The sequence below is a fragment of the Meira miltonrushii genome, assembly GCF_003144205.1.
Source record: "Meira miltonrushii strain MCA 3882 unplaced genomic scaffold FA14scaffold_3, whole genome shotgun sequence".
Lineage (NCBI taxonomy): Eukaryota > Fungi > Basidiomycota > Exobasidiomycetes > Exobasidiales > Brachybasidiaceae > Meira > Meira miltonrushii.
The window spans coordinates 155447-175778 of NW_020289945.1; the positions used below are offsets into that span (position 1 = coordinate 155447).

The following is a 20332-nucleotide window of genomic DNA, read 5'->3' on the forward strand; positions in this document are numbered from 1 at the left end:
GGACACATGTTCGGATAAGGAGAATAATTCAATCGGATAAAGATTGAACGGGAAACACTGGCGCAGTGCCTGCACTAACTCTAAAGTGGAGTCCAACAGCTAAAAATTCAAACGCCGCCGCACAGACGAAATCAATTCTACTACTCATCATGAAGTTCAATTTGGAGTATTGTACATGATTTATCACTTCCATCACCAACTGAATGGCTCTTCGAAATAACTTGCATCAACTTGCAAAGACGCATTTCTGATTTGATCCAAAAATACATCACTTCCACAAGCAAATACAGCCGATTGTCCAGTAACTTGTTCACTTATGATTTGTTGAATATCTGCTCTTCTTTGATTGATCGTAAGTTCAAATTGAGAGGAAGGATGAGATCCTGCTATTCTTTGCAATCTTGCAAATAGATCATTCTCAGAATTCAATCCTTCTTTCCCTTCGTGTATGCAAGTATTATTCGACTTTGCCATGATTGCATCATTTGATGTTAAGGTAGTACCTGCATAGGTGATCGTCATATCTCCTGATGGCGTGACTGCCTTTTCGTCCAATGGAGAAGATCTTTTCTCGTTATCCAACACAGGCAATGGAATGGTGCCTTGACCAGTGACGAAGACGGAAATACTCACATGCTGGAGCGCTTCCCCTACCTTCAACCTTGCTTTAACATCCTCCAAGACTTCAATTGCAACGGCCATCATTTCGATCGATCGGATACACCATACAAGGTGAACGTTTTTGCTTCTCGTTGGATTTGGCTCAACAACCCCATCGAGCAAAGAAAGGATATGTGTGATACCAATACCCGCAGCAAATAAGAATACATCATCGAATGATAAAATGTTATGTCTGACGCCATAAGGTCCATCAAGGAAGATTGGTAAGGTTTTGTTTTGCCATTTAGCGTTCAATACTCTCGTGATGCCTTTGTGGATGGAAGCGCAGAATACTAGCTGGTCCTTGCATTGACCTTGTTCATCTTGTGTGATCCGATGTTGCACAAGCGAAAAAGGGTGTGACGTCAATGCTTGGATTTGTGGCATGTAGAGGTAAAAGTGAGAGCCAGCATATGCGACAGAAGTGTGCAAGGCAGAAGAGGGTGCGGGCAGGTCAACTGTGATTCGCAAAACGTTGATGTTGTCAAAGCGTTCCACCTTACCAACAGACCAACGTTGTTTTGTTTTCAACCGAACGTCAAAGCTGAATAGTACTAGCCGAAGCAGTCTTACCGCTCGATCGAATGCCCAAAAGGCGATTGCGACATAAATCCAGATAATGAAATCGTGACAACTTGCACTGTCCATCAAATAAACATGCCAATGCAAAGTAGCAATTGCGGCAATTACTAGCAAAACGTGCACAGCGATAAAGACATCGTAAGCATATTTACGTATGACCGGTCTATGTGCCGTAAAGATGATAAAGACGAACATAATCAATGCCACTGGACCCAAAGGGAACCAATTATATTTCCACCAATATTGTGTGTACTTTCCCAAATTGACAAGATAAGCTGTGTAGGCAATACCATGAAGTAAAGCCAACACTGCCACCAATCGACCGATCCAACGATGATAAAGCATGAGTGTGTTGAACGAACAGCCTGTCACAAAGACAACTGGACTATTTCGACCACTCAATAAGAACAAGATTGGAAGTTGTGCAACTGCCAATACACTTGATCGATCAGCAAAGTACCTGCTTTGAGCTGCATATCGATTGTTTGGCCAACTTGTATTTTTTGCCGGGTCCAAAATTTGGTAGAATGCGGTAAGTGGAATGATGTTTGCGAGAAACAAGAAGAAAAGGACGATCACATGAATTCGTAATGGTGACCGAAAGGTGAATAGCCCTTTTCCATATTCTTGTGCATGTCTTTCTCCCACAAATGGTTTCTTCGTAACACTTTTTTGGATGACGTTTTCCAGCTTTGTTTTCTTTGACGGTAATCCATTTCTCCTCCTGTTTGCCAGGAAGCAAATCAACCTATAAAGACCAACTGCCAAAACAAGCAAACCGAAACCACCTAAGATCACATATCCTGCAATCGTTGGAACTTTGAAGCTGTTATAGGCTTTTGCAAGATTCGTTTGAACAAAATTGTCATACTCGATTGTTCCTTTCTTGTATCCACCCTTTGCTGCTTTTTTCTCAATTCCTGCGGTAGACCAAGGTCGAACGCCGTTTGTCATGATGATTACTGTAATAATGTTTTCTGAGTGGGTGAAGATGGATCGCTCTTCTAGATAACCCTTTTAAGTACCAACTTCTCAGCATCTTGATAAGGGGCTTTGCTGTGGGATACAATAATTACGGATCTGATTGGAACTAACCCCGTCACGGCACCGCATATGATGACGTGCATTACGCCATAGGATGACAGGTAAAACAAACATACATGCTCTTACACTGCAAGGTACAAAAGCCAATTATACCCAAAGAACAATGAAGTCAATAATCAAAATATTAAAATAACGAATGAAGAATGAAAATCTTTTACCTCAGAGTTCTTTGCATCAAACGCAAAATCTGATAGGCTAACACCTTCCAAGATCACCGTTCACCGGCGGCGGTAGATGATTTCATTTTGTCAAACCGTGGCACAATTAACGCCAAAGAGTCTAAATCTTGATGAATTATGCAAAGGATGATTATTTCGCCTCGGCTATTGAGGGATATATCCAATCAGAATATGCACACTCATAATCAAGTGGTGGTAAATTGACATTTCAGGGAATTGTTCAACTTTCCTGCATGCGGCTGCATATGTCAAAACGTGTCTGAAATCAATTCACAACGAAAGACAATGCAAGAAGCATGTGTGTAGGATCCGAGAAAAATCATTTAGCGAAATTGTGAGTGTGTATGTCATGCACGCCAAGAAATTTGATCTGATAACAATCACTCGGTCTTTCTTTAGCGTGTCTGCAGTGCAACGGTTTTTATTTTATTCAATTCTTCCTATCTGATAAATAGCACAGTGCATCATGCTGCTATTGTTGTTGAACGGTATTCCTTGTCATGCTATATTCACGTATACCCAAAACAGCCAAAAATCCAATTCCAACGATAGGCGTGAAGACGATCCAAATCGATCGAATTGCATCACTGTAAGCTTTGAGAACTTGGAAAGCTAGTTCTGGAGGTTGTAAATGAATCAAGTTGCGCAAGTTCGATTGATCAGCCGGTAATCCTGCTCGATCATAACCGGTGATGTTTGCTGTATTGGAGCGTACGCCTGAATTGAATATACTTCCGGCTACTGCCACGCCAACGGTAAAGGAGGCAAAACGGACCAGATAAACGGCAGATCCTGAAACTGCCATCTCTTTGACAGGCATTGCAGCTTGAATGACCATGACACCAGATTGAGAAATAACCCCAAAACCAATTCCAAAGATAATTGGATAAATAGCTTGCAGAACAGAAGGCGTATCAGCATGCAACATGGTCATCAACCCCGTGCCTATAGTCATTATGACGAAAGAAATGACAATCGTAGGATGGCAACGTCGAATTCTGGAAATATTGTAACCCGAGATCAAAGCAGATAATGAGCAGGAAAGAGTAAGCGCTAGCATTTTCACACCACTCATGACAGGAGATGCACCTGTGATTGCTTGATAATAGACAGGCAAATAGAACACCGTTGCCATAAATGCTGGAGCACGACAAATGATACCCAAAAACATAAGCAGTGTTGTCCGATTCCGAAATAATCTTGAAGGAAAGATTGTTTGAGTCTTGTCAGGAAAGTATCTTTCCATTGCACATTCGTAAAGAGCAAAAACGAGAAAGAGAGCCCCTCCGATAGCAATGCAAAGAATCGCTTTCAACTCTGAAAAGCCGTGTGACTCAGCAAAGGTGAATCCTAACAAAAACAAGACGATTCCCGCCAATAAGAAAAGGTAGCCACCTTTGTCGAATGTTTTCCAAACTTCCTCTAACGGCCTTTTCTGCATCGGGTTCAATTTCAAGTTGAAAGCCAAAACTAGAAAAGCAAGACCACCAATCGGCAAATTGATAAAGAAGCACCAGCGCCAAGACGAGCCTGATTGCGACAGTGCACCTCCTATCAAAGGTCCGATCAGACCAGAGAATGCCCAAACGAGATCAAATAGTCCACCGTAGAAGCCTCGTTTCTCTAACGGGAAAATGTCTCCTAACAAAATATTCACCATATTTTCCGTTCCGCCTGCGCCTACACCTTGCAAGCCACGGCAAATGTTGAGCCAGGTCATATTCTTTGCTACACCACACATCGTTGAACCGAACAAGAACAAAAAGATGGCAGACCAAAGGACTGGTTTCCTGCCAATAAGATCTGATAGTCTGCCGCACAATGGTATGACAGCAGTAGATGCGAGAAGATATGCTGATCCAACCCAAGAGATCGAAGTTGGTCCACCATGCAAGTCTGCCGCAATCGTTGGATTTGCCGTAGTGACAATCGTTTGATCTAACGCTGCCAAACCTGTTACTAAGAATAAACCCGGTAAGACGATCCAAATATTATTCTTGGGTAACAGGTGCGTTTCTTTTGTCAGCCAATGTTGCTCTCTATCTTGTGTTTCTGGAAGTTTATGTATTTGGTCTACTGTATGCGTTTGATCTTGTGTCTTTTCATCTTGACCCTCTGCCTTTACTGCTTCTAGTGGGCTTGTAATAACTTCTAATGAGATCACATCTTCTTGCTGTGGTACAGTTGTAGTCATGACTGCCAGAGGTCGGGATCATGCTTGTAGGGAGTGAAAAAGCCAGTGAATAGGGCGAGTAGGTACATCTTTGTGCTTTTGCTAAACGTTCTAAGAGGCCGATGACTCGAATACACCATGGTCAATTGACCTGCTTTTCCGCCCTTACTTTACAGCCGAGTATCACCGAGGCAACTTTCATTCCTACCCCACAGAATATACACTTCAACGGTGACCGGTAACTATCAATATCCATCGGTCACGGTACCGCTTTTTGATTTTTAATTAGTGGTAGGCAACAACAAGTTTGGCTTTTATTCTAACATCAAGTTTTTACACCTGCTCGGTGAGTTTAGCGTATGAGATATAAGCGTTAAGCACGTAGAAGAATAGCGTATACTTATCGAATTAGGTGTTATCGTCAGTAAGTAGAAATGATCGTAGTGAATTTATTTATTTACCTCTATAAGTTTATAAAGAGGTGGTATCATTTCTTATAAGATCTTATAGATATATAAGTCATATGCTTATAGATACATAAGTTATATGGTCGTAGAAATATAGAAACAGAAATTGGTTTTCAACGAACAAGATTTATATACAGACATATGTAAATGTGATACTATCTTCTCTAAGTCTAAAGTTAAACAATTCTTAAATGAAAAGACTTTTCAGCTCTGGTTCCACATGTATACGACGAGGAAATCACGTCAGCTAAGATTGACGGTTTGAAGTCATGCCCCTTTTACTATTACTCATACGTCATCTGTCCAGAAGACAGAGAAAAACCCTTCTTCTGTGCGAATGCTAAATGTGGAGTATGGTCCTGCCTTGAATGCAAGCTGCCTTATCATCACCCAAAGACATGCGAACAAGCAAACCAAGCAAAAAACACACCACTGAACATAGCAGAAGAGAGGCTGGCTGAAGCTTTGATGCGCCGTTGTCCAAACCGTGTTTGCAATCGGGTGCTTATCAAAGACGTAACCGAACGAGCATGCAACAAAATGATTTGCCAATGTGGCACGGTCATGTGCTATGTCTGTCGTGCAGATATCACTCAAGCGACATATGCACACTTCCAGACAGAGCCAAGACCGGAAGCGCCTGTAGTACTGCAACCCACGATATATCCATATTTGAAGCTTTGAGGCAAGCACGTTTGGAAGAGGGGGAAGTCTTGAGGCAAGCCCGTTTCCAGGAAGCTCAGGCGAGAGCGGAGCGAGATCTTTGGCTCATCGATAATGACGAAGACATGCAACCTCGTGTGCCAACGCCAGAGCCAGATCTACAGGACGTGCAGCACCGTGAGCACCAGTGTTTGGGCATGTCAAACGCGTGTACTATCTGTACGCGACATTTCTTTGCCGGCGTTGCCCTGAGCGTTTGTTCCATGGGGGAAATCAAATTTTATCAGAAGATCAATGGAAACGGTACTACTCCTGATGATCATCTCCTCCATACTTCCTGACAAGGAAACACAAGATGGATGGAAGAAACACCCGTCCTTATCAGGGCGGAAGTAATGGTATAGGTGGAGGAGGTCAGAGTAGTGCATCATTTGCATCTATTTCGAAATTGAGACCGCCCACTTACCTTGCACAGGCACCTACATTCTCACCAGCCAAACCTCGTCAATCTTCAGCGTCGTTCAGGAGAAGTCTGGTAGGCGAAAGCAGTGTCGATAGTATACAAAAAGAGACAAGTTCAGCTTCAATCGCTCGACCCAATGGCACCACACAGCAACGAAGAGGCAGGAAGAGCGCTTTTGATACATTTGATGAATTGAGCTTTTGCAATGATCTGGCTTCCAAAATTGCAAATGAACTGGCTGCGAGACCCTCAAGGAGCCTTAGACGGTCTGTACCCATCGATCCATGGCGTGGAACTATCCCGGGCAGCGATACTGCATCTTCTTCTGCTCAAGGAGGTGCGCATATATCCACCACAGAGACCCTAGATACGCATGAGAATGGCATTGAAGACCAAGAAGAGAGAGAGGTACAAGATGATGAGGAAAGTGACGATGATGAGGACTCCGAATCCGAAGAAGACTCAGAAGAAGAGGAGAATGAGGATGAGATGGAGGAGGATATGGAAGGCGATACAGCGGCGTTGAATCCTGAAAGAACCGAACGTACGCGGCTGGCAGCAGAAGCCTTTCTCCAGCGCCTGTCCGAGAGAGAAGCCAATGGAGAAATTGATGAATCGGAAAAAGGATTGGAAAAGCAAGTGTTTGAAGTATTCGGTGGAAACGGCGGGCAAAGTGAAGGTCCAGAAATTCGTGCATCTGTTGATCAACTTGAACAAGAGGATGTCTCACCCGAAGTGGCAATGCAAGTTGCGCAAATGCTACAAAAATCTGCAACGCAAAATCAAGCCGGTCAAAAGCCACTTATTCAAGAAGTTGATCAACCGGAAAACTCATATGATGCGGACCCATCTGAGATTTTGGGAGATAGCTCAGTCGAGTATGATCAGCTCAAATCTACATCCAGTGAAGCAGCGAGGTTGCGTGGTGAGATGAGCGAAAAGGAGGATGAGCTATTGGAAGACGAAGTTGATAATGATGAAGACGATGATTCAATCCCTGGTGAAGCTGGAATTCAGGGTGAGGAGGAAGGGGAAGAAGATAATGATGAAGAAGAGGACGAAGATGATGAATCCGAAGGAGTAGGGGAAGATTATTATGACGAGGAACGACATCATCAAAATCTCTACTCACAACCATCTCGCAGCTCAATGGGAATGTTTGGCTCCAATCAAGAAGAAGCCATCAGTCTGATTGACAGCGATGAAGAGGATGAATTGCCTGCCAATTCTCAACCTGCCGACTACAATCGCATGGCACATGACGCAGCTCAATACGAGAGGTACCAAGACGGCTCGGACGATGAGCAAGAGGACTACGAAGGGCAGGAAGAGGGCGCAGAAAACGAAGATGACGAGATGTACGATGAAGAAGAAGAGGATGAAGGTGAAATGCATGCTCAGAACGGAATGGAGTTGCTCAACGAGGGCATTGAGCATGCATCGGCTAATGATGAGAATCTCTTCCAAAACAGTCAACAAATGCCAGCGTTCGACGCAAATTTAGCTACATCAATGCCTTCTGATCCATCTCATCTCTGGCAAAACTCTATATCTCTTCAAGCATTGAACGACCTTGCACAAGCGCCACCAGCTTTGTTTGAGCAGAACATGCACTCGGATCAGTCTTCTTTTCAAACGTCGATACCTCACGCAGCTTTTTCGCCAAATCTGTTCGATCAAGCTTTCCCTGCATCTTCGTCAAACATTGACGACCAAGCAATTCCACAAATTGCGCAACAGAATCCGACTTGGTCATCCTTCCCTGTGCCACCTTCACCAGCTCCAGTACCACCACCGCCGCCGCCTGCAGAAGCTGAAGCGATAGGTACTGCAGATGGAGAAGCACTCTTGCAATTGAAAGAGCAAGTGAACGAACAAATGGAAGATGATCAACAGAGATCCAATCGAACTTCTATGAGCCCAGTCCCACCTTCTACTGTCATGACACCCCATGCGAATCAAAGCACAGCCAGTACGCCAAAGCCAACAGCAGGTCATGTCAAAGACGGTAGCGATTTGGTCGATCTGAAAAATGTTGTTAAAAGGGCAGCTGCTTTACGATCTCAACGGACTTCTGTGGCGAGTGATGTTGGAACGCCTCGAAATGAGTTCATTACGACGAGTGCTGTACAGCCTATTGTGGAAGGGGAAGAAAATGAAGAAGATGTTTTACCTCAACAGCCTTCACCGCAAAATCTCGCCCAAGATGAAGATCAAAACCTTGGTCAAGAGATCGAGATTACCGAAGTACGCTCAACGACTGGAGATCAAGCACTCGAGCATTGGCATCTTCAGCCTGATGTGGAAAGTGTAGCCAGCCTGATTCATGAGCATGTTGCGGAATCACAAGATAATGGTGAAGGGCTAAAGGAACTTCATATCCAGGAAATGCTGGTCGATGAAGGAGATGTTGAAGAAGCGATCGCAGGAATAACAGAGGTCGAAGAGAATGAATCATCTCTAGATGCTCCTCGAGCTCAAGCAGCAGAGGTTGATGAAAAGAAATTACCTGTAGGTCTAGCTGAAGATCAAGCAGCAGAAGTTAGAGACCAACCAGCGGAAGTCGAAGAAAATGGATTACCCGCAGATGCCACCGCAGTTCGAGAAGCAGAAGTTGAAGAAGATGAAGTGCCTGCAGGTGCCACCGCAATTCAAGAAGCAGAAGTTGAAGAAGATGGAGTGCCCGCAGGTGCCACCGCAATTCAAGAAGCAGAAGTTGAAGAAGATGAAATGCCCGCAGGTGCCACCGCAATTCAAGAAGCAGAAGTTGAAGAAGATGAAGTGCCCGCAGGTGCCACCGCAATTCAAGAAGCAGAAGCTGAAGAAGATGAAATGCCCGCAGATGCCCCCGAAATCCAAGCAGCAGTGTTTGAGGAAAGTGCCGAAGGTCAGGCAACAGAGACTGGAAAACCTGGATCACCTGAAGATGTTTCTGAGATTCAAGCAGCAACTATCGATATGTTAGAGCCACAACCACTAGGTTTGCAAGAACCTGTGGCCGATGATTCAGTCGATATCGTTGAGGAGGCACTCTCAAGTGTTGCTGCACCAGCGACCGATCCTGTTGAGACTGTTGATGCAGTCCCTGAGGAAGTCAAAGAGGACTTGCACGCTGCTGACAAAGATGACCCTGTGGAAGAAATGATGAAGGTTGATCGGACAATTCCAGACCTTGAGGTCAATGTCGAAGCACCAACTGCAGACGAGAATGCGGAAACTAAAGGACTGACAAAGGACTTAGTGGAGGAGGAACAGGAGCAGCAATCAGTACCTGCGAGCAAAGATCAAAACGTTGAAGAAAGTGACAAACAAAATCTGAAAGTGCCTGAGGAAGTCGGCAATCAAGAAGCTGAGACGTCTTCTGCGGATCAAAATGAAGACGATAAGGCAGCAGATACCTCTGCAACAGTCGAGCCTCGGCGCAGCAGACGCAAACGTGGAAGCATTACCGAGCACGTCGAAACAAGCACCGCTGATGGAAAAGAATCAAAAGTAGAGGAAACAGATGTCCCTGTTAATGAAACACGTAGAGAGACTCGATCTTCAGCAAAAAGAGCAGCAAGCGAAGCACTCTCTGCAAAATCGGGAAACGAAGGAGGTCATACTCATCAACAGCATTCCTCACCTCATTCACATCGTAAACCACGTCGATCAGATCCAGATGGTGATATGGCGGATTATGTACCTGATGACGTTAGGCAAAAGCGCATGAGAAGTCGAACCAGATCGCCTAGTGTTGCTCGCGAAACTGTCATTCCAAGCAGTATTGGTATCCCAGACAAATTGCTCGATACATCAATCTTGGAGGAAGATGAAGAGGAGGAGGAGGACGATGATGAACAACAGGCCGCATCCCCTACGCCCTCGAAGAAGAAGAAGACGACTGGCAGGAAGAGAAGCTCTTCGAAGAAGATTACAGAAGCGGGAAAAAAACATACACAAGAAAGCCTTCTGGAACAAACTTCCAACACAGATGAGCCTGAATCGCAATCTTCTCAACCGGGTACGAAGAGTAATCCGCGTGAGAAGACCCAAGAACAGAAGCGAATTTACAAGAGAAACCAAAAGAGAACCTACGACAAAAAGAGAAAGAGATCAACGAGAAACACGACAGGTACGGATAACAGTAGCGCAGTGGGAGAAGATGCAGGAGAAGAAGCGACGAATGATGCCTCACAGAATTCAAAAGATGATCCTGAGCCGGAGCAACAAGCGGAAACAGAGGCATCAGCTCCCATTGATAATGATCAGCAAAAAGCAGTCGCTTCATCTCCTCCAATGCGCGTTACCAGACGACGTACACGACAGAAAACAGAAGATTAGGAAGCCGATAGCAGTCAAAGTCAAGGAGCAGATCAAAGTCTGGCTGAGGTTGATGCCGATGAAAAGCAAAGGGCAGCTAAACAGCCTCGTCGTGGACGTTCGAGAGGCAGGATGTAGGGTGGGAATTCATCATCACACAAAATGTACCTATACAGAGCATGAGCATTGTAATATGAATTGATGTACAACTATGTGATCTATGATACATTTGTGCCTTGAATTAAGCTTTGGTAAGATCGTTTTAGATGAGGAAATCGTTCGATAGAAGCGACAGGAAGACAATATACCGGATCAATTTCTTGCAGTCCATTGGAATGTGGTGGTCCAAGCATTCCCAGTCCAGCTACTCCAAAGAGCGTATGAAAAACATCAGCAACGTTATCCGGCCTATCTGAGATTCCACCGTTATCGGGATCTTGACAATTTAGGATGAATTTTGCCAATTTGTCTCCATTGATCCATTTTAGCTTTCCGAACATGGCAAGTGCCGATAGGACCCACCAAGAATAACAGACATCTTCCAGCTTTTGCGGTCTTCCGTTCAAACCTCCGTTTGGGAGTTGTCTTTCGCTTAGCCAACGTTCATGTTTCCTTCTTTGTTGTTGTCCTAAACAATTCACTCCGCCTAAAATACGCAAAGCGCCAATCGAAACGAATGATTGTGATGCATGTGATTCAGATCCAGCAATCCGTCCGAATCCTCCGTCGAAATTGTAGCAGGCCAGGATTGCATCAATTGTCTTTTTGCGATCGATTCGTGTTAATGGTTCGTATATCCGTATTCCATCTTCAGTCTCTGTTCCTTCTTCCTCGGAGATACCTTTGGTCGTTGTGCTTAAGAGGCAGAGCGTACTTATTGCACAATACAGAAACCTTGTGTCGTACTCTAGCTTCGCTGAATCTCCTGCGAATTCACCTGTCTGTTTATCTTGCAGCGATATAACAAATGCGATGATTCGATCACGTCGGCTTTGTCCACTTTGATCGTTTGGTGCCACTTCGTCCAATTTATCCAAGACGCCATACATAAACAAGATCTGAACAGCACTTAGAGTAGCAAGAACATGTGAATCATGTCCAGGGTGTGCACCAAATCCCCCTTCTCTTTGATCGAAACAATCCAAAACATAAGCGATTACATCTTGTTGTGGCAGAGCATCAGGTGATCCTAACAGATGCAATGCTGTCAAGGCCCAATAAATTGCATTTAATCGTAAATGTGTCGTTAGATGATATGTAAGCGAGCTCGTATGGGATGCCAATGCTACAATATATCGAACATGAAGCGATTTGTGTAACGTCAAAGGGGATGTCATTGCAAGCTGGTATATGGATATGAAGAGAGACTGTATGCAAGTGAATAACGAAAGAAAGCTTAATCTTACGCGTGGGCTCGAGCGTAAACAACAAACAACACTACGAACAACAAACAAGGCTATCATTGCATTTCCATCATCTATGAATCAATTCAAAAAGTGGTATCAGAATCCATCACATTGCTCTTCACACCACTTCCAAGTACGCTTGATATTCTCAGCATCCAAGGCGGCTTTGTGTGGTTTTGCAAAACGTGCGATCGGGGTAATATAAGCATGTTGCAATTGTTCCAAACCAATTCGTTCATTGATAGGCTGCGTGGCACCAAATAGGATCGTTGCGCAACCCTCATCCAACGTTTCTTTGGGTAACATTTGAACAAATTTGATGTGCATCTCAGGGATATTCTTGAAAAAGTTCGTTTGAACAATCCCAGGTGAAGCTGTACATCCGATCACCTTTTCTTGTTCGTTTAATTGGACATTCAATGCATCGGCCCATGCGAATGCAAGATGCATGATTCCCAACTTGCTACGACCATACAATTCTTGTCCGGCAACTTGCAAAGCTGCTTGATCGCTTGGATTCCAGTTCTTTCGGTAGATGTCTCTCATTTGTTCGTGTGCCATCGAAGACACTGACGCGATTCTCACACTGCCGGTTGAAGAGTCAGATTGCTTCGCAGCAGCAAGGAGTAACGGCTGCAGTAATTTGATGAGGAAATGATGCCCTAGTACAGCAACGCCAAAGTTCAGCTCATGTTCCTGAACGGTTAGGTATAATGGAAACAGAGGGTGTTTCTTACTTGACTCGTCAGCATTCTTCCCTTGGTGATGCGTTTGAATGCCGGCGTTGCAAATGATGATATGTATCTGCATACAAAGAGATGTCATCAGTCAGGGAATGGAATTTAATGGCTGCTTATTGCCTCACTTACCGCTTCTTCTCTCTGCTTGATCTCCTCCGCAGCTTTACGAACAGAGGACAAGTCTGTAAAATCACATGTGATAAAGACAGAATGTCCACCACGAACACTATTTCCCTCTGTCTTTTCTACTTCCTCATTAAGCTGTTTTGCGTACTGTTCGCCTTTTTCTATATTTCTTGCCAGCATATATACTTTTGCTCCTTTCATGATCAAATGACGAGAAAGTCCTTCACCAAGACCAGAAGTTGTACCTGTAACAACGACCACTTTACCGGTCAAATTTGGCATATCTTTCGGTATACTCCAACAATCGGGATTCTTGCGATCACGTTTGGTATTACTATGTGATCGAATGATCACTTTCATATCATTCATCAAGCCCATGATGGCCTATATGTGTTATCGAAGAGCAACGACATGGTAGTTCATAGCAAGGAGCAGACTAATGCATCTGAAAAGAGAACAAAGCTCAAATCAATTTTCATGCATCGATCAATGCTTTCAATGCGCGCTTTCGTTCAAGAGGGTGATAAAACACGCATGATCAAACGAGCAAACAAATTGTATTGAGGAGATGAAAGAATCTAGAGTCTAAAGGGGCATATAGTATGAATCAGAACGACAAGAAAGCGATCTTGGCTCATTCACTTGTTCTGTTGAAAGTGAATCCTTGTTGGAAGGTTCTCAAGGAGTCGACTTTACCTCCATGTGGACCTTTTGTGAAAAATTGAGTGGTAGCCACAAAAGTCAAATTGTCACCTTTATAAAAGCCTGATAGGTCAATATCAGGAAATGTGGTAGTGTACTCCAACAATGTGCCTACTTTATGTGAGTCCATTTTCTTTGGGCCATTAACCTGATACAATGGTTCAGGAACTGGTTGTGTGTCTCCGATATCAAGAGTCAAATATTGCGGATAGTAATCTGCAACCGACCTACAGTTTCGCGTGAAAGTAACAGTGATCTTATCACCGTATTTCAACGTTGGAGGGTGTTCAACGTTGAAATTACCATATGTATCTGCTTCGGCACAGTCTCGTACCGCAGGAGCTGCTTTTGCTTGATTGGTCATCATTGCCATGGCACTTGCTACAAAAGCAATAGCGGAAAATGTTGTGAATTGCATGATTGAATGATTTGAGAAAGATGATAGATTGGATGATTTGAGAAAGATGATAGATTGATTGGGATTATTTGATTTTTGAAGACATTTCAAAGCCGTCTTTTATAACCTTTCATATCCTATCCAAAACCATAAATTTCTATGAACACCGTAACGGCGATGATCAACGTCATGATGAATCAATTTTGACATCGGAAGTGAGAGGATTAGCATAACTTTAGGGGAGATTCCCGCGGAGTGGTAAAAGCACTGCGCTGATTAACGAGCAGAACAGCATGGCCCCATGCCGAAATTTTAATATAACAGGCAGAAATAAAATTTAATATAACGGGCAAAGGCTATTTCTGCTTACTAAGTTCAAAAGTCGGCCGAAGTGTATAATGACGCACATTTACCATCTTTATGTGTGATTCGGAGTTGTTCTTCCTTGACCAGATATACGTAATGACCTCATTTGAATCCGGACATTGGATGATTATTCAAGAATATGTTTCATACTTGAAATGGCATCCAATACAAGTGCCGTGCCGATGAAATGTACATTATCCCCTTTGGGTTTAAAGATGACCACAAAGTCATGTTATACTAAAGTTGTGACATACTATCGAACTCACTTCCTTTGTCTGTTCTAAGACGATAGCAAATCTTTAATTCTCTTCCTTTGCGCAAGTTACAACAATAAAAAGAAAATCTATCCATGTATATTGCCTCAACAAGAAACTTACAGTTCATTCTATCACCTTGGAAAGTATTCATAGTGTCTCTGTACCGGACTCAACTCTCATTTTGATTTCAAGCAGAAGCTTCTTGTGTAAAAATGATGTATTAGGCAGATATGATCAAACAGCGAATAAAATACAATAGTGATGTAACGGAAAGACTAGATGATGGATACGAAATCGTACTTGGATCAATTGCTGGGTCTGTCATAGGTGAATGGTTGTTCAAATGTGTACAAATAGTCCACCTCGCCTCCATGTGGACCTTTTTGAGTGTATTGAATTGTGCCCAAAAATGTCAATTGATCGCCTTTATAAAAGCCTGATAAGGTGAAATCAGGAAGAGTGGTAGTGTATTCCAACAATTTACCGACTTTGTGTCCATCTACGGCTTTTGGACGATTAACTTGAACAAATGCTTGTGGAATTGGTTGATCAGCATATCCGATATCAAACGTTAAAGATGTTGGATAGATGTCTTCATCTGATTTACAGTCTCGCATGTAATTTACTGTGAGCTTGTCTCCATAAGCTACCGTTGAAGGAGCAGTAACGTTGAAAATTCCAAAGCGATCTGCTTCTGGGCAGACTAGGACTGAAGGAGCAGCTTTTGCTTGGCTGGTCATTGTTGCCAAAGCAGTTGCCACGGAGGCAATAGCGGAGAACGTTGTGAATTGCATATTTAGCTAGTGAGGAGGAATAGTGATTTGATGGGTAATAATTTTATTTTTGAAGATGTTTTGAGGTCCTCTTTTTATACACACCATTGTGGCAATGATGAACGTCATGATCACATTTTGTCATCGGAAATGCGAGGTTAGCGTGAATTTACAGGGGGAGACGTTGACATTTTCAAAATGCACCGTGGCCCTGACTACGGAAAGCCGTGACGCGATGCCGAACGTCCATTACAACGGGCCTGCTTAATAAGATGAAAAGTGGAACAGAAATTGCAATCAAGTTAGTGTCAATCTAGGTACAGTGTTTAGCAGCTTTTTAATAAGGTCCTCCTGGCCCTTCGATCGTAGGTAGTGGCATCTTTAAGCATGCTTCTAAGCATAAATCGGCATTCAATTGCAAAAAACGGACCGATTGAGGCTAAATCATACTCTTAAAGATTTAACATCACCTCGAAAATATTATCGCAGGCATAAATGATAAATAACGGAATGATATAGATGGCGAAAAAGAGCTACGAAGAGACAAAATTGCACATGATGTGAGTCATAGCGAATGTGGAAGTGATCAGCGCTAATTGCTGGGTCTGTCGTACGTAAATGGTTGTTCCATAGTATAGATGTAATCCGTTTCATTTCCATCTTGACTTCGTTCAGTGTATACGATGGTACCCAAAAAGACTAATTCATTACCTTGGTAAAATCCAGTCAAGTCAAAATTAGGAAGAGTGGTAGTATATTCGGCTAGCACACCCTCTTTACCGTATGGCAATGATTTCGGACCAACAACTTGAACAAACGGAGTAACGGTTTCCAAATTGTTATACTCTTTTCCGATATTAAAAGTTAAAGTTCTGGGTACAATTAAACTTGAGCAATTAAGCTCGTAAGTCACTTTAAGCTTATCACCAGTTGCTACTGTCGAAGGAGCTGTAACATTAAAGTTTCCATATTGATCTGCTTGACTACAGGGGCGTTCTGTAGGAGCTGCTTTTGCTTGGCCAGTCATCATAGCCAAAACAGTTGCCACGGAGGCAATAGCGGAAAATGATGTAATTTGCATGTTGAAGAATGTAGGATAAAATGATAAAATGATAAATTGATTGATGGGGAACAATTTATCTCTGAGCATATTTCAAGGCCCTCTTTTTATAGCTTTCTACAGATTTTAAAGTTCCCATCAACCTCCTTTTGTTCATAATGGATCTTATACACCATTGCGGCAAGCTTGAGCGTCATGATCAATTTTAACCTCGGAAGTGAGAGGCTACTATCAAATTAAGATGAGAGCACATGAGCTATGTGCCGATGTCTTCCTGGAAAGCCGTAGTGCGATGCCGAGTATCCAATAAAGCGGCCGTCAACGGGCGACATTCCCTCTGGTTAATAAGATCAAAATTTTAACAGATGTGATCAAATTAATGTATGTCAATCTACAATCTTTAGCAGATTTTGAGTTATTAAAGTTAAAGTTTTGGTTCTCCTGGCCCGTCGATCGTAGGTACTTCCAAGGTTCATACGGCATTCAAATGCAAAAGTCGGTCTTTCTGAGTTTAAAACATACTTTTAGAGATCTAACATCGCCTGGAGCGCACGCAGAAGACAACAAAAAAGTTAAGATGATAAAATGATGGAAAGACATAGATTGCAGAAAAGGAGCTACGAAGAGACGAGATTGCACATGATGTGATTCATGGCGAACGTGGAAGTAATCGGGGCCTAATTGGATGTTCTGTTATAGGTAAAAGGTTGATCGAATGTGTATAAATAATCCACTTCACCACCGTCTGGGCCTTTTTGGGTATACTGAATGGTACCCAAAAAGCTTAATGTATCGCCTTTATAAAAGCCAGATAATTCAAAATTAGGAAGAGTGGTAGTATATTCTGCTAATGTTCCCACTTTTCCATATGGCAACGATTTTGGACCAACAACTTGAACGAATGGATAACTGGCTTGGATGCCTACATATTCCTTTCCGATATCAAAGGTTAAAGATGTTGGAAAAATGTCTTCGTCTGTCCTACAATTTCTTACGTAAGTTACTGTAAGCTTGTCACCGTATGATACTACTGACGGAGCTGTAACATTGAATTGGCCATATCTGTCTGCTTCTGGACAGCTATATACCGGAGAAGCTGCTCTTGTTTGGCCCGTCATCATAGCCAAAACAGTTGCCACGGAAGCAATAGCGGAAAATGTTGTGAACTGCATGATAAGAGGATGCAGACTAAAGGTGGTTGATTGATGGGGAAATGTTTTCTTTTGAAAATATCTCAAGGCCCTCTTCTTATAACTTTACTTTCTATCAAACTTTTTTTGGTCATTCATGAACCTTGTATACCATCACGGCAACGATGAGCGTCATCTTGGTCATCGGAAGTGAGAGGCTAGGGATAATTCAGCGGGGAAATCGGCGAATTTGCAGGGGGACTGTGCCGATGAATGATTAGGAAGGCGTAGCGCGATGCCGACTTTCTTATACAGGGGCCGTCAACGGGCGAGAATCTTTGCTTAATAAGAACAAAGAAGTCTAATCAAGCATGTGACCGCGAATAAAAATGACGTCTATCTGTGTTTTATGCTCGGCATCTTGGTAATTGTAGCCCGTCGAATCTTAATAATAATCATTTTTCAAGTCGGAGCTCAAGGAATGATTAAATGATGCATCCCTCCAAGCTATAACCGGCATTCACTTGCTAGAGCTGGACCGATGGAGTTTAGAACGTGGTAAAAGAGATCTAAGATCATCTTAAGGTCACTGAAACCTAATTATTAAAGAATTTGGAATTACTTCTCCCAACTGGCATCAGACGACAGCGGATCACAGATTACCTTTCCGTTATTCAGGGTAACCAGCAATCAATTTGACCCCGCATGGTGCCTGGTTTGCTTTATGATTATGCTTATGTTTTCCCTTTCTTTTTAGGCTTTCAAATACTCCCCACATTCAATTCAATCAAATCTTACGGCGTTTCAACTTTGTGTCCTTCTGCTGCTTCTATAACCGTTGAGCGGGAAGCTTTTAACGCGTTGAATACGGGCTTTGAACACTGAGTGAGTGCACTTCAACCGTCAAAACTTGGAATGCGGTTCCGCACAACCCTAGCTTCCAATTTAAAGGAAAGATGTCGGAAAGAAGATTGGAATCCAACTCCATGGAGTAAAAACAATGACTTTGCCCCACTACAAAACTGCATGATCGACCATAAGAAAGATTCACATGCACTTTTAGCGTCTTTCTGCGGAAGATTCTTTACTGTTGACATTCTGCCTCAGGTTGCAACTACTCTTCCTAATGACAAGATCCAGTGATGTATATAAATAAAGGTATTCTGATGAGTACATCATAAATATTCACCCACCCTCTCACCCCCCTCTCCTCATCATGCAACTCTTTCAATTGCAATTGTCAGCCTTAGTCGGCTTGGCGTTATGGACATCTTCTGTTTCCGCTCTATTCCCCGCAACAAATGCAACAAAATCAGCAGGTCAACAAGCATGTTCTCAACTGAGTAAACAATTGGGTAGCAAGGTAGCATCAGTCGCCATTGATCCTTCCTATATCGTTTCAACAACATACTATTATTCAGAACAACAGGCTGAAAATAAACCTTCTTGCGTCGTTGCTCCAACGGCTTACAGTGATGTTCAATCAGCAATGAAGACTATCCGTCAATACAATTCAACACTTGCAATCAAAGCAGGTGGACATCAAACAAACAATTATTGGTCATCCGTTGCAGGAGGAGTTTTGATCGATTTCAAAAATATGAAATCAAAATCATTCACTCCAGGTTCCACTACCGGTTACTTCCAGCCTGGTAATAGATGGGATGATTTATATCAATACTATGCACAATTCGGTATGGTTCCCGTCGGTGGCCGTATCGGTGGTGTTGGTTCAGGTCTCGCAATCGGCGGTGGTTTGTCATTCTTATCTGCAGAATACGGATTGGCATGCGATCAATTCACTCAACTTGACGTTGTATTACCCGATGGTTCATTGGTTACAGCCACAAAGGATAATCAATACAGTGACCTTTTGCTCGCCATCAAAGGAGGCGGTAATCAATTTGGTATCGTCGTTGGTTATACTGTTCAAGTTTATCCTCAAGATCCAGAAGTTTACGGTGGTCTGTTGATCTATGGTGCAGATCAAATTGATGCCGTTTACGATCAAGTACTCAACTTCACAAATCAAAACACAGATCCAAAAGCAGCCGTAATTGCAACTTTGGATGTCATTGGTCTTCCAAGCGCACTTGATCTTGTTACTTACCCAGTACTAAAAGGTTTAACAACATTCATCATTCTTTTCAACGTTTACAACGGCCCAGATGGTCAACCAGCCTTTACACAATTCGAAAAAATTCCTCATTTGTTGGACACACGCAAAAAGCAACCTTATACTGCCGTTGCAAGTATGGTTGACATCGGTCACTTCTCATCCGGAAGTGTTTCTTACCGTGCCGCAAGTCATAACAGTAACACACCAACTTCCGCTGCAACTCTCAAAGCCGCCATTCAAAATTTCCAAGATTTCGCAAATACAGCTCATGGTACTTATGACATTTTAAGCTTTGACGTTCAACCCGTTGCAGCATCTCTTGTTCAACAAAGTAGAGCAAGAGGTGGAAATGCACAAGATAGCGTTGATGGACCATACTACTGGATCAATTATTTGCATAGCAGTCTACCTGGCCTGTACACCGGCGTCCCACAAGCTTTGGCTGAGTTGAAAACTGCCGTTGAAAAGACTCCAAACAATGCAACACTCCCAATCTTCTTGAACGATGCCAATGCAGATCAACCAATCCTTCAGTCTTACCATGCTTACGATAAACTTAAAGCTGCAAAAGCTAAATACGATCCTCAAAACTACTTCTCCACTCACATGGGAGGACCAAGCTTTACTAACTAAGATACATTGTAAGGATTTCGGGTCTAAATC

The 20332-nt window shown here is 43.0% G+C and overlaps 9 protein-coding genes across 9 annotated transcripts; 2 read left to right on the top strand and 7 right to left on the bottom strand.

Moving 5' to 3' along the window:
* Positions 1-192: 192 nt before the first annotated feature.
* Positions 193-2196, bottom strand: FA14DRAFT_155893 (uncharacterized protein; the record flags this gene model as incomplete). Its single annotated transcript, XM_025497790.1, has 1 exon — positions 193-2196. The coding sequence occupies one exon, from the start codon at positions 2194-2196 to the stop codon at positions 193-195; it is 2004 nt and encodes a 667-aa protein (XP_025353495.1).
* An 801-nt stretch (positions 2197-2997) lies between these two features.
* Positions 2998-4719, bottom strand: FA14DRAFT_125346 (MFS general substrate transporter; the record flags this gene model as incomplete). Its single annotated transcript, XM_025496700.1, has 1 exon — positions 2998-4719. The coding sequence occupies one exon, from the start codon at positions 4717-4719 to the stop codon at positions 2998-3000; it is 1722 nt and encodes a 573-aa protein (XP_025353496.1).
* A 1432-nt stretch (positions 4720-6151) lies between these two features.
* FA14DRAFT_173026 (uncharacterized protein) lies at positions 6152-10800 on the top strand. Its single transcript, XM_025500446.1, has one exon. It carries the CDS (start codon positions 6184-6186, stop codon positions 10612-10614), a length of 4431 nt encoding a protein of 1476 aa, XP_025353497.1. The 5' UTR covers positions 6152-6183; the 3' UTR covers positions 10615-10800.
* FA14DRAFT_173027 (terpenoid cyclases/Protein prenyltransferase) lies at positions 10762-13286 on the bottom strand. The gene is made up of 3 exons (XM_025500447.1): positions 12869-13286; positions 12110-12803; positions 10762-11878 (listed from the first exon to the last, which is right to left on the bottom strand). The coding sequence occupies exons 1-3, from the start codon at positions 13241-13243 to the stop codon at positions 10812-10814; spliced, it is 2136 nt and encodes a 711-aa protein (XP_025353498.1). The 5' UTR covers positions 13244-13286; the 3' UTR covers positions 10762-10811.
* Positions 13287-13366: 80 nt separating this feature from the next.
* On the bottom strand, positions 13367-14258 carry FA14DRAFT_173028 (uncharacterized protein). Its single transcript, XM_025500448.1, has one exon. The coding sequence runs from the start codon at positions 13983-13985 to the stop codon at positions 13500-13502; it is 486 nt and encodes a 161-aa protein (XP_025353499.1). The 5' UTR covers positions 13986-14258; the 3' UTR covers positions 13367-13499.
* A 526-nt stretch (positions 14259-14784) lies between these two features.
* On the bottom strand, positions 14785-15574 carry FA14DRAFT_161174 (uncharacterized protein). The gene has a single exon (XM_025498988.1). It carries the CDS (start codon positions 15379-15381, stop codon positions 14893-14895), a length of 489 nt encoding a protein of 162 aa, XP_025353500.1. The 5' UTR covers positions 15382-15574; the 3' UTR covers positions 14785-14892.
* Positions 15575-15681: 107 nt separating this feature from the next.
* Positions 15682-16467, bottom strand: FA14DRAFT_59301 (uncharacterized protein). Its single transcript, XM_025502538.1, has one exon. The coding sequence runs from the start codon at positions 16439-16441 to the stop codon at positions 15953-15955; it is 489 nt and encodes a 162-aa protein (XP_025353501.1). The 5' UTR covers positions 16442-16467; the 3' UTR covers positions 15682-15952.
* A 540-nt stretch (positions 16468-17007) lies between these two features.
* FA14DRAFT_59303 (uncharacterized protein) lies at positions 17008-17814 on the bottom strand. The gene has a single exon (XM_025502539.1). It carries the CDS (start codon positions 17590-17592, stop codon positions 17098-17100), a length of 495 nt encoding a protein of 164 aa, XP_025353502.1. The 5' UTR covers positions 17593-17814; the 3' UTR covers positions 17008-17097.
* Positions 17815-18687: 873 nt separating this feature from the next.
* On the top strand, positions 18688-20315 carry FA14DRAFT_173032 (FAD-binding domain-containing protein). The gene has a single exon (XM_025500449.1). It carries the CDS (start codon positions 18767-18769, stop codon positions 20300-20302), a length of 1536 nt encoding a protein of 511 aa, XP_025353503.1. The 5' UTR covers positions 18688-18766; the 3' UTR covers positions 20303-20315.
* Positions 20316-20332: the final 17 nt, after the last annotated feature.

Excerpts from the sequence above, each read along its gene's own strand:
- FA14DRAFT_59301 (XM_025502538.1), bottom strand. The coding sequence starts at position 16,441 with ATGCAAATTACATCATTTTCCGCTATTGCCTCCGTGGCAACTGTTTTG.
- FA14DRAFT_173027 (XM_025500447.1), bottom strand. The coding sequence starts at position 13,243 with ATGGGCTTGATGAATGATATGAAAGTGATCATTCGATCACATAGTAAT. Across the intron at positions 12,804-12,868 it reads TCAAGCAGAGAGAAGAAGCG|ATACATATCATCATTTGCAA; the intron begins GTAAGTGAGGCA and ends CTTTGTATGCAG. Across the intron at positions 11,879-12,109 it reads GAAGTGGTGTGAAGAGCAAT|CATTGGCATCCCATACGAGC; the intron begins GTGATGGATTCT and ends GATATATTGTAG.
- FA14DRAFT_173026 (XM_025500446.1), top strand. The coding sequence starts at position 6,184 with ATGGATGGAAGAAACACCCGTCCTTATCAGGGCGGAAGTAATGGTATA.
- FA14DRAFT_161174 (XM_025498988.1), bottom strand. The coding sequence starts at position 15,381 with ATGCAATTCACAACGTTCTCCGCTATTGCCTCCGTGGCAACTGCTTTG.
- FA14DRAFT_173032 (XM_025500449.1), top strand. The coding sequence starts at position 18,767 with ATGCAACTCTTTCAATTGCAATTGTCAGCCTTAGTCGGCTTGGCGTTA.
- FA14DRAFT_173028 (XM_025500448.1), bottom strand. The coding sequence starts at position 13,985 with ATGCAATTCACAACATTTTCCGCTATTGCTTTTGTAGCAAGTGCCATG.
- FA14DRAFT_59303 (XM_025502539.1), bottom strand. The coding sequence starts at position 17,592 with ATGCAGTTCACAACATTTTCCGCTATTGCTTCCGTGGCAACTGTTTTG.